The sequence below is a fragment of the Malania oleifera genome, chromosome 4 (genome assembly GCF_029873635.1).
Source record: "Malania oleifera isolate guangnan ecotype guangnan chromosome 4, ASM2987363v1, whole genome shotgun sequence".
NCBI classification, from domain to species: Eukaryota; Viridiplantae; Streptophyta; class Magnoliopsida; order Santalales; family Ximeniaceae; genus Malania; species Malania oleifera.
This window is the reverse complement of record NC_080420.1, coordinates 2,432,392-2,442,748: the sequence shown is the minus strand read 5'-3', so window position 1 is coordinate 2,442,748 and position 10,357 is coordinate 2,432,392. Positions and strand designations below refer to the sequence as shown.

The window sequence follows — 10,357 nt, the reverse complement described above, 5'->3', positions numbered from 1 at the left end:
AACAGTGATAGTCACCTCAACAGCACAGATCTACAAAGGACTATCCAGGGTCTGCTTGGTGAAAGAAAATTTTTCAAAATCACCATACACGTTTCTTCAGTTGAGTTGGAATTTTTAACCATGCAATGCATAGATAATGCTAAAATGAAAGCTAGTTAGTTCGATATTAACATTGATTTTTGTTCTGGCTTAAGACTCCTGATTTCCATTGCTCGTCTTACAAACCCAATGCCACCCTGCATCAATGATAATGTATAAGATGATTCTCTTGGGGCACTCCACCATGGCCAAAATGTAATTCCAACTTGTGCGCCAGGATCAGGGCATTTTAGGCGCCTGTGCCATAGAACGCCTGCAGTGCTCTTGGGTGTTCAACATCAAGAAATACTTGCTGTATTTTCAGACAAATTTTGATATAATTTTATATTATATCTCATTTTCAATATAATTCTAAATTCAAGATCTCTCTAAAACACAAAATAATCTATCACCCAACTGAAATTTCCAAGAAACTTTTGGGTACAGTTTCTCATTACTGTAGCAGTTTTAACCTATTACTGTACCAAAAAAGCATATATAAATCACGACCATAGTTACAAAACAGATGCCCATGCATTAATTTAATCGCTCCTACATCTATCCATCATAGCATGGGCCATTACTTCAATCAAAATTAACGCACATTAAGCAAGTTGGAATAATTCTACAACTACTATATATTTATACACACGCGTACCAATTAGATCATCAGCCAGCATATATATATATATATATATATATATATATGGTAGTCAGAGTGAAGGAGAAATATCCATGGGGAAGGGAGAAATGTCCATGGGAAATGGATTGCTGAGAACGTTATCCATGAAATAGTGGGGGTGATGAGCAGCATCCATAACCACGAACTGCATGTCCTCTGAAGGCTTCCAGTGTCGCTTCCTCTGATTAATGAACCAGTTGTTTATCTGCTTCTGATCCAACCCCGTTGATTCTGCGAGAGCCAACTTCTGGGACTCCTGCATGTGTTTATACACACATAAACAGTTCATTAAATGAATTAAGTTTAGCATGTGTTTTTCTCATAGTATTTTAAACAAATTAAAAAAACCCTGTGATGTGAAAGAACTTGTAAGGCACGTTGAGATGGAATGGGAGCGAGTGACAGGAAAATTATATGGTGAATGCATAAAAATATAAAGACGAGATCTATTCCATTCTGTTCTACACTCTTGTGCGGATCATGGTTTCTAATCTTAAGAAAGGATAGGAAAAGGATCTAAAATAGTAAATAGACTACCCTTTTGTAATAAAAGGAAGATTATGGAGAGCAGCAGTTCAGTTCTTAAGAGACATGCATGCAGGTGAAGGCAAAAACTAAACAAAGTTATGTTTGCTTCACCATGTGGAATGGAGTAAGAAATTAAATGAAGAACGTGTAAATCAATTTCATTGTATTTCATGTCATTCCTAAGTACCAAGTGCTCTAATGGCTTTAACTAAATCAAGGCATTTAGGATGGAGATTATGTCAAGTACCGATGGATAAGGCCATTTGTAATGTCTGCTCCACCAATCAAGTAATTGTTGCCTTGCTTCCTTGGGCAGCTTTCCTTTTTTCCTCTTCTTCATGAATTCTTGCTTGAGACTGCCCAAATAACCACTGTACTTGCGCAGAAGCTGGACCTTCAGTTCCTTGTCTTCTGCTTGAGGATCTATGGGATCATTCTTCACATCAACCTCTTCTTCAGATGATCCATGGTTATCAACTGCCTCACCGGAAACTGAATTCAGTCATATACATGACAACAAATAATTAGCATCTCAAGCTGATCAAATGGGTTCATATTACTGAGCTGCATGTCGCAATTAGCATGCTATAACAAATGTTTCACAAAAAAGAAAAAAAAAATGTAATGAAAATGCCATACACATCATTTTTCTTTCACAACTCGGCTCGAGTTGAGGGGGGCCTTGGGTCAACAGTTAGGTAGCTTCTTTGTGACCAATTGATCATGGGATCGAGTCGAAGGAAACAGTGTCTCTACATAAAAGTAGGGATAAGGTTGCATACACTGTGACAACCCCCCCCCCCCCTATCCTTGCGAAGGGAGGAGTCTTATGGCCCGGGGGCGCACCCTTATTGTTTAACTCAGAGCTCAGGTTATGGGAACAATCCCTCCCTCTAGAACAACTAGAGCTCCTCTCTCTCTCTCTCTCTCTCTTCAATATATCTCAATCTGTTGTCTCCTATAGGACTGTCCTCAACATACCTTCTTACTTCTCTCTAAGGAATCGCGTGCAAAAAAAAAATTAATGCCATTATATAAACTAGAACACGATAAATACTGCTTATAATTCGTTCAGGACAATGCTTCTGCATGTCTAAAGTATATCTTAGGAGCACGAATGAAAATGTACGCATCACTCATGCATGTAAACCTACTCTGGTAGACAACTCAAAACTAAAATACTGTTTTGATAAATTTACCTCAAAACGGTCACTTGTTTCACAGCAAATCCACCTTAATGATTGAAGAACTAGTAATAAATGGATTGGAATACCACTTACAAAACCTTGTTTCCAGAATTGGAGATATTATTTCCACAGCTTGAGTTTTTGGCCTTCTAAGGTTCAAGCGTAAGACCGGCTGATGTCTAGGGTACCCTTACCATTGTCCACTTGCCATAACAATCATCATGTCAAACTCCGTCAAATTTGGTCAAATTCAGGTTCATCGAGGATGAATTAATGGGCGGCATCATCTTGAAGGCTTTGTGCTATAATCTTTACTTTTAATTAGTCGAATAGATTTGGAGAAGTTTGAACTCTAGACCTTTTTGTCACAAGTAGCATGAGAAAGAGAGAGGGGAACACCAAATGCAAAGCTTCTAAAGCCATGGAACCTACATATTTAGAGTGAATGACTAGGGGCTATTTGGTACTGTCTCACTGTTGCTTGCAGTTTGCAAATGTTGGTGTTAATAGCAATTGATGGATTGCAGGTCTCATTCTCGGCTGTCATTGAAAAAAGCTACAATTTGGAACTTCTCCAAAAAATTCTGTTTAACTTTTGGTAACCACCAACAAAAGTTAATCCATTACTAAACACTTATAAAAAGCACAAGTATAATTTGTTAAGCACTAAGGACAACAAAATGCTCAAACAAAATAGTGACTGTAACTCCCAGAAGCACAAGAACTTCAAAATGTTAAATCAACCACACTAAATATCATACCATGTGAATACTGTTTCTGTGAAAAACTACAACATGCAAAGATTAATTACCTTCCAAATAATTTAAAAATTAAGTGGTTAAAATAATCAACAGGTCCATCAGATTCAAAAGGTGCAACTGGATAAAAGAAATGCATTAGTTCACCACATAATATTCAGCAGGTAGAGATATCTAATACTAAAAGAAAAAATCTGATATGCCCAGGCACTGATTCAACTAATTCTACTTTGAATGCATGATTTTCATGTTTAATGAGATTTCAAACTATAGTCCTCTACATACAATCACTATGCAAACCATACACAAATTATGGAAAGCCCAAGACATCAAAATTGTCACTGTCATGACAAGAATAGCTGCTTGGTTTCCAGTCATTGAAAGGCTAAAATCAAAATTCACCTAGTGGCATAATGCGGTGTATCTATTGCATACACAAATGTGAAAACCCTAAAACCTCAAGATGGATCACCACAAATCACAAGTGTAACCAAATGCTTAGGCTCCAGCAATTGAAAGGCTTAAACCAAAATTGGCCAAATGGTAAAGAAGTCTACCTGTCCAAATGGGGATGTCTAGCACTTCCAAAGAGCACTCTCTCAAATCTACCAATTTATAGTTCATCGACGCATACAGCGCCTTGAGAAATCACCAATAGAATAGAGAAAATACAGAAGTTATTTCTTCCACAAGGGAAATAATTTTCCAAACCTAAAAGAGTTACAGCATTGGTGGCAAAATTGATCCCTCTTCCAAATGAACAATGCCACTTTTCAATAATGACTATGGACAGCTACAGGATTTGACCAGCTATCCATAGGTAATCTCATTGTTTGAGGGAAAAAGAATACTCAATCAAGATTCAAGGCAACGGACACAATATAAGGACATGGCCAAATGCCAAGCCAGCCCTTCAAGAGGAATCCTTCTATATTCATATGTTCCAAGAAACCATGACTGCTCATTCAAGTAATTTCACCCCAAGCTGATTTGTGCATCAGCCATTCCTCCTAAAGTCAGCTTCTTGCTTTGGACAGTCACTTCTGAGAGTATTTGCTGCAGGTAATTTGTCTTAAAAGAGAGTGCCAACATCCAACATCATGTTCTAACATCTCATTCCTTATTCTTACGCTGCCCTTCAGCTTGTTTTGCCAGGTCAGAATCACAACATAATCTTCAATGGACGATCCTTTATTTGATCAAGGTGACTTTGCAAAGTTGGAGACTGAAGGGTTAAAAGCAGCCTAAGATTTTTAAAAGGCTGAACAGTCAAGACAAGAGATCCAAACACTGATCCTTTGAAGCAGACTCAGCTATGATTTTCAGAACCTTACCTTAATTCAGTGATTAACAAATCCTAGTAATCCTTAAACCAAACTGGGTACTAGCAAATCCTTCCTGACACCTTCCGTCACCAGAATTCTGCCATTGCATTCATTAAATAAATGCTCTTTACCTTAAAAAAATAATTAAGAATACTACGAAGACTCAAATAACTGTAGTCCACAAAATATTGCTTCATAAAAAGAAAAAGATCACAATTTACAATGATCCTCGGTCAACTTAACAAGCTCCCTCCAGAGGATTCAAACACCAGCCTCCTATTTCTACATGGGGACTGGGGATTACCCCAAAAGAGTGAAGTCTTGAGTTAAAATCAGGTACCATACTGAAGACTCCATAGAAAAATTAAAACCAAAATTTAGTTTAATTTAATCTTCATGGTATAAAAACTAGCAGAATTCAAAGCATCAACAAGATTGTGAAGTTCTCCTGCAAGCATGTCTGGTGTAAATCTAGAAACTAAAATCATTAAAATTCAACAGTAAACCGGCCTATTTAATTCCAGAGACAGATATTGGACATATTTAACAGCATGCCCACATGCAAAAACTTTACAAATTAACAAGTACTAGGCGTTAAGAGGCAGAATTGACTATAAAGATACTTACATGCATATACATGTATAAAACTATAAACGAACAGATAGCACTGAAATGAGAAAGTATGCTTATAAACTACAGTTATGTGTTTAATTTTTACTCGAGCTCCACATTTAGAGCAATCATAAAATCCCAACTATCACTTAACATTTAGGATAAAAAATGGGCAGCAGAAGAACAAAAAGAGGAAAAGAATGATTTGCAAAACTACAAGCTTGGACTCTACTTTGCTTCAAATGCTTGAGTGAGAGTACTTATAAACTTGATATATGAAGCTTTATACATGCACCTTTACTCACTGTACCCACATGCAAGCTTTCAGCACAACACAAGAACTGACACTTTCAAGACATCTACCCAAAAACTAAAATGACAGCGTCTTTCACTTAACCACATAACTATTAGGGTTTCTTCCAAACCAAGTTTAACTTCCAATAGCATATCACGTGAAAAATAATCCAAAAAAGCATAAATTTAGTCAATGCAAAAATTAATATCGATTTGGATTTGTATGAATTTGGACAAACATATTATAAAATTGTATTAAATTTCTTTCAAATCCACAAATACCTAAATCCAATAACCAAAATCTATGCTCCCATGCACACCTTAGTACAAGGGTACAGCACATATTTCATCAACAAAAAAATTCTTGGCATGTCTTCACTGCACGCATGCTACACATTCTACTCTTCCAGTTCAGACAATCTACAACAAAAGAAGAAATGCTACTAGCCACCTCAATCCTTCTAGATCACATCAAATTTTGGATAAAAAATAAGAATTTATTTCTTCCAAGTTCTAACCCTAAAAGCTGCAAACATGTGTCAAGTGTATACCAATTTTAAATATAAGAATCAAAGAGAACTGAAACCCAGCTCAATTAAGACCCTCACATATATACAATGAGAAGAGAATCAAAGGAAGGTACACACACATATATACATACATGTATACGAGTAAGATGCAACAAATAGCATAACTGCCTGCTAGTTTAACCTAGCTTCCACATGGCATCATCAAATGATACAAGTCTTGGATAGTAATATACAAGACACTAGAATGCCCTAGTTGACAATCCTTTACCCCACTGCCTCCGTGAAAGAGAGATGTCCTGAACCACTAGACTCGGGGGCATACTTGCCCAACTCAAGAGTATGAACAGACAGGTACCCATGCACATGAAAGAAGCAGCAAGGAACTAGAAACTTCACAAAATAAATAAAAACAGGAGAGAGAGAGAGAGAGAGAGAGAGAGAGAGAGAGAGAGAGAGAGAGAGAGAGATTCCTCAAAAGAAAGAATTAAAAAAATCTCACAGGGCTCTATGCCCTCGGAAACATGATAAACATGCACTGATGCACATGCACAAATGGGGTTATTAAATAAGAATTCATATTCTAGCTGAAACAGTAAATCTACCTAGCTAGGGTTCGAGTTAAGAGAGTGAGTGATGAAAACTGAAAAGAGATCAGAGACGCAAGAGTGATATATATTTCACTACCAGAATTATCTGAAGAAGAAAGCGAAAGAGCTTTGAATTGGCACTCGATCCTGGAGAGGAAAAGCATGGCTTCCTTAAATGGTTTGCTGAGCTCTTGCTCGTACTTGGTCAGCATCTCGCAGTAGGCCTCCATGAACTGATCCAGCGCCGGATCTTCCCCAAAACTGCTCCCTGCACCGGGCGCCGAGCACCCCATCGCCGCCGCCTGCGCAGCGCACGCCTCCTCCAGTCTCGCCACCACTTCCGCTGGCGCCCCCACCTGCATCTTAACCCATCTCTTACTTACTCCATGCAATAAAACAATTAAAAACAAGCAGTGAAACATGGAAGGGCATAAAATTAACCCAGCTAGCTTTACTAGAACTGTCTCCATCGTCATTTTAGTAATTGGGGAAGTAACAAAGCTGAAACATTTAGCAGTTGAACATGCATGCCAAGCATGCACAGAGATTTATAGGGTTTTAGTACTTAAGGCTATTTTTTCTTTTAAAAAAATATATTTATGCGTCTGTGTATATACCTTGTGGCAATTGACATAGGCAGCAAGGAGACGGTGGTAGTGAGGATGAGACATGATCTTAGTCTTGATGGCGGAACTAGAGCTTCCGCCGCTGCTGCTGCTGCGGCCGTCGTTGTTCTCCATGAAATAACACGCTGTCTGCTGGCGGTTGTCGCTGTGATCGTGAGGGATCAGATGGTGAGAGGCCCCAGTAGTTGCTGTGGCAGCAGTGGGAGTTGCAGCTGTAGCTGAGTTAGGATGGTTTTGAGGTTGATCAATATTAGGAGAATTATTGTTGTTGGGATGGAGAGCAGGAAAATAGAGAGGAGCGTTGATGTGATCTGCATCAGAAGAAGTCATGAGAGGCATCATCGTCATCATGGGAATGGGGCATAGCCCATTCCCACTACTGCTGATGTTGTCCACTCCAAATGCCGTCGAACATGGAGATGAGCTACTTCTACTAGAACCACCTTCCATTCTCTCTCTCTCTCTCTCTCTCTCTCTCTCTCTCGTACTAAGTTTCCTCCTTACTTTCCTTCCTATATAGCATAATAACACCCCCACCCCTCCCCCAGTGCAATACTTTTTAAGTTTTACCTTAAAAAAAAGAAAATTTCAGTTGAGGCACTAACTGAGTTCAGTAGCTTGTGCGTCCTGCAGTGCTCTCCCGGGTTTTATGCTTACTGCTTACAGGCTTTTACACAGTGGTCAGTTTTATGAAGGTTTCCCAAGCCTGTTTGGCTTTGGAAATGTGTGTTTTCAGGTTATTAGCAGCGCTTAAATCTCTCTCTCTCTCTCTCTCTCTCTCTCTCTCTCTCCTTTCTCTGTATGTGTGTTAATTTGTGATTAATCAGATAGAGCGAGAGAGACAGCAGAGAGTGCACGCAGGGCGCTGATCAAAAGAAAGAAGAGAGGTAGAGGGAGATGGAGGAGGGGGGGCTACTGGCGACGTGTTATATTTCTGGTGCAAAGCATTACCTTCCCGATGAAAACTCTCCGCTGCTTTTCTTGCACTGCCACTGCTCCACTGCCATTACTGGCAATTTTGAGAGTAAAAAAGAGAGGAGAAGAGAGACCCGGTGAGTAATAGTAGCTAGCTAGCTAGCTAGAGAGAGAAAGAGAGAAGAAAGGATCGATCAAATCCAGGAAGCGCCAAAGAGTAAGATGGGAAAGAAAGGTTTTCGGGGCACGAAATTGCAACACCTCCTCTGTACCCCATCCATCTATCACCACTGCTGCTTCCCTCTGCTTGATGGCAATCTGTCCGTTCATTTAATATTCTCTATCGTGGACTGTCCCTTCTATTATTTTTTCTCTTTTTTAATAGACTGCTCTTTGGGCCATCGAAGAGTGAGTGAGAGGGATCAGCTCTTGGTGTGGGGTATGTATCGTGGATGTATTATGCAGGAGAGGCCTGTTCATTTGTTTGGTTTGTCTGTTTTATATAGCCAGTATGAAATATGTGACAATACTACAATAGGTCCACTCATGCTAACGAATGTGGGGTCTAGGGTTACACGTTTGGTCACATGTAGGAAGTATTTACATGGACGTGTAGGAGCCTTTTTTCTTTTTCTTTTTCTTTTTTTCGGTTATAATCTCTCTTATGCTTTCAAGAGTTAAAACTTTTTACCCTTAATAAATTTTTTTTAAAAAAGTCTCTCCAAAATATCTTGATTAAAGTTAAGAATTATATGTCTTGTCAAAATTAAAATTATGAAAAATATAAAATATATATATATATATATATATATATATGAGAGTGAATTATTTTGAAAATGAATATTCACTAAAAGTATGTAATGTGTCCACAATTAGGGCACACACACAATATGAACATTGTGCATTCAACCATCCTCTCTTTATGCTTTCAAAGACTATTCGTGACACTAATGATGAAGAGGTGTGCAACAATTGGTGATTACATTTATGGATGAAATGCACGAGAGAACGACTAATGGTGACGAAGGCATACTCGTGGTGTTGAGAAGTTGACAATGGATGAGTTAAGAGCACAATGTTATCTATGTTTTATGTTGCCATTGGGGACAAGAGTGCCACGTCGAGATTTTAAAGACAATTTGGATTGTATTTGTAGGAGGCTACAATTGAAACTACGAAGGGAGACTTATGCGAAACAATATGGTGTTGATGTGTCGGGCAATGATGATCAAATTCGACGAGGATGTCAATATGGGGGAATGTATAAAGATCTAGACAAGAGTAGCAATGGGGAGTTTTTCTGCCTTTTTATTAGTCCATTTTATTGTTGGGTCTAGCCCATATAAATAAAATAAAATAAAAAAAGGCCCATGTGCTTAAAGCCCATTAGGGCAAATTAAAGGAGGCGGTAGTATGGAAGAGCACCGCAACAGGGAAAGAAAAAGAAAAAAAATTTGTGTCTGGCAATGTGTGAGGCAGTAGTAGTGTGTTGTGCAGTCTTCATCAACTCGAAGATCGGAAGGTCCTTTGTGATTCGAATTTGCTAAAATTTGGAGAGCATGTTCGGGATTTGTCGGCCTTCGATTTGGGAAGTGAAGATCTGTCTCAAAGCTTTGGAAGACCTGATTTTGTAGTACTAACAATAACTACGTTCGGGTGACTTCTTTTCGCTCATTCTTATTTTATCGCGATTCTTTTGGGAATTCTTTTTACTCTAAGTTTGTGAGCATTTTTGGTGATTGTACTACTATAATTGTTGTCTCTATTATAGTGGAAATTTTATTGGGTCTCACAGGTCCCGTGGTTTTTACCCTTCACATTAGAGGGTTTTCCACGTTAAAAATCGTGGTGTTCCTATTGTGGTGTGTGATTTATTATTATTGTCGGTTGGTTATTTTTGCTTGACACAGATTTAATTTTTGGGAAAGATTTATCCACTATGCTAGTTGTCTTGTTACTTTCCCAACAAGTGGTATCAGAGCTTGGTTCATATAAAATATGGAAGACAACGTAGGTACTACGTGCAAGCTCACAGTTTCAAATTATTCAATTTGGAAACCAAAGATAGAAGATATTCTTTATTGTAAGGATTTATTTGATCCGATTAAGTTGGGTAACAATAAGCCAAAAAAATCAAACTGAAACTGTCTAGAAGAAAATGCATAGGAAAATAATTGGCAAAATCATATAATCGGTGGATAATAGTGTTTTTCATCATGTGGTGCAAGAGACAGA

General features: G+C 38.4%; 1 protein-coding gene across 1 annotated transcript; it reads right to left on the bottom strand.

Moving 5' to 3' along the window:
- Nucleotides 1–626: 626 nt before the first annotated feature.
- LOC131153474 (homeobox protein knotted-1-like LET6) lies at nucleotides 627–7,657 on the bottom strand. Its single transcript, XM_058105816.1, has 4 exons — nucleotides 7,199–7,657; nucleotides 6,679–6,937; nucleotides 1,536–1,780; nucleotides 627–1,016 (listed from the first exon to the last, which is right to left on the bottom strand). The coding sequence occupies exons 1-4, from the start codon at nucleotides 7,655–7,657 to the stop codon at nucleotides 792–794; spliced, it is 1,188 nt and encodes a 395-aa protein (XP_057961799.1). The 3' UTR covers nucleotides 627–791.
- Between the last annotated feature and the right edge of the window lie 2,700 nt (nucleotides 7,658–10,357).

What these genes read in the sequence shown, in the direction of transcription:
- LOC131153474 (XM_058105816.1), bottom strand. Translation starts at nt 7,657, where the DNA reads ATGGAAGGTGGTTCTAGTAGAAGTAGCTCATCTCCATGTTCGACGGCA. An exon ending in TTCTTCTTCAGATAATTCTG is followed by an intron (nt 1,781 to 6,678) that starts GTAGTGAAATAT and finishes GACTGAATTCAG; the next exon opens with TTTCCGGTGAGGCAGTTGAT. An exon ending in ACAAATGGCCTTATCCATCG is followed by an intron (nt 1,017 to 1,535) that starts GTACTTGACATA and finishes AAACACATGCAG; the next exon opens with GAGTCCCAGAAGTTGGCTCT.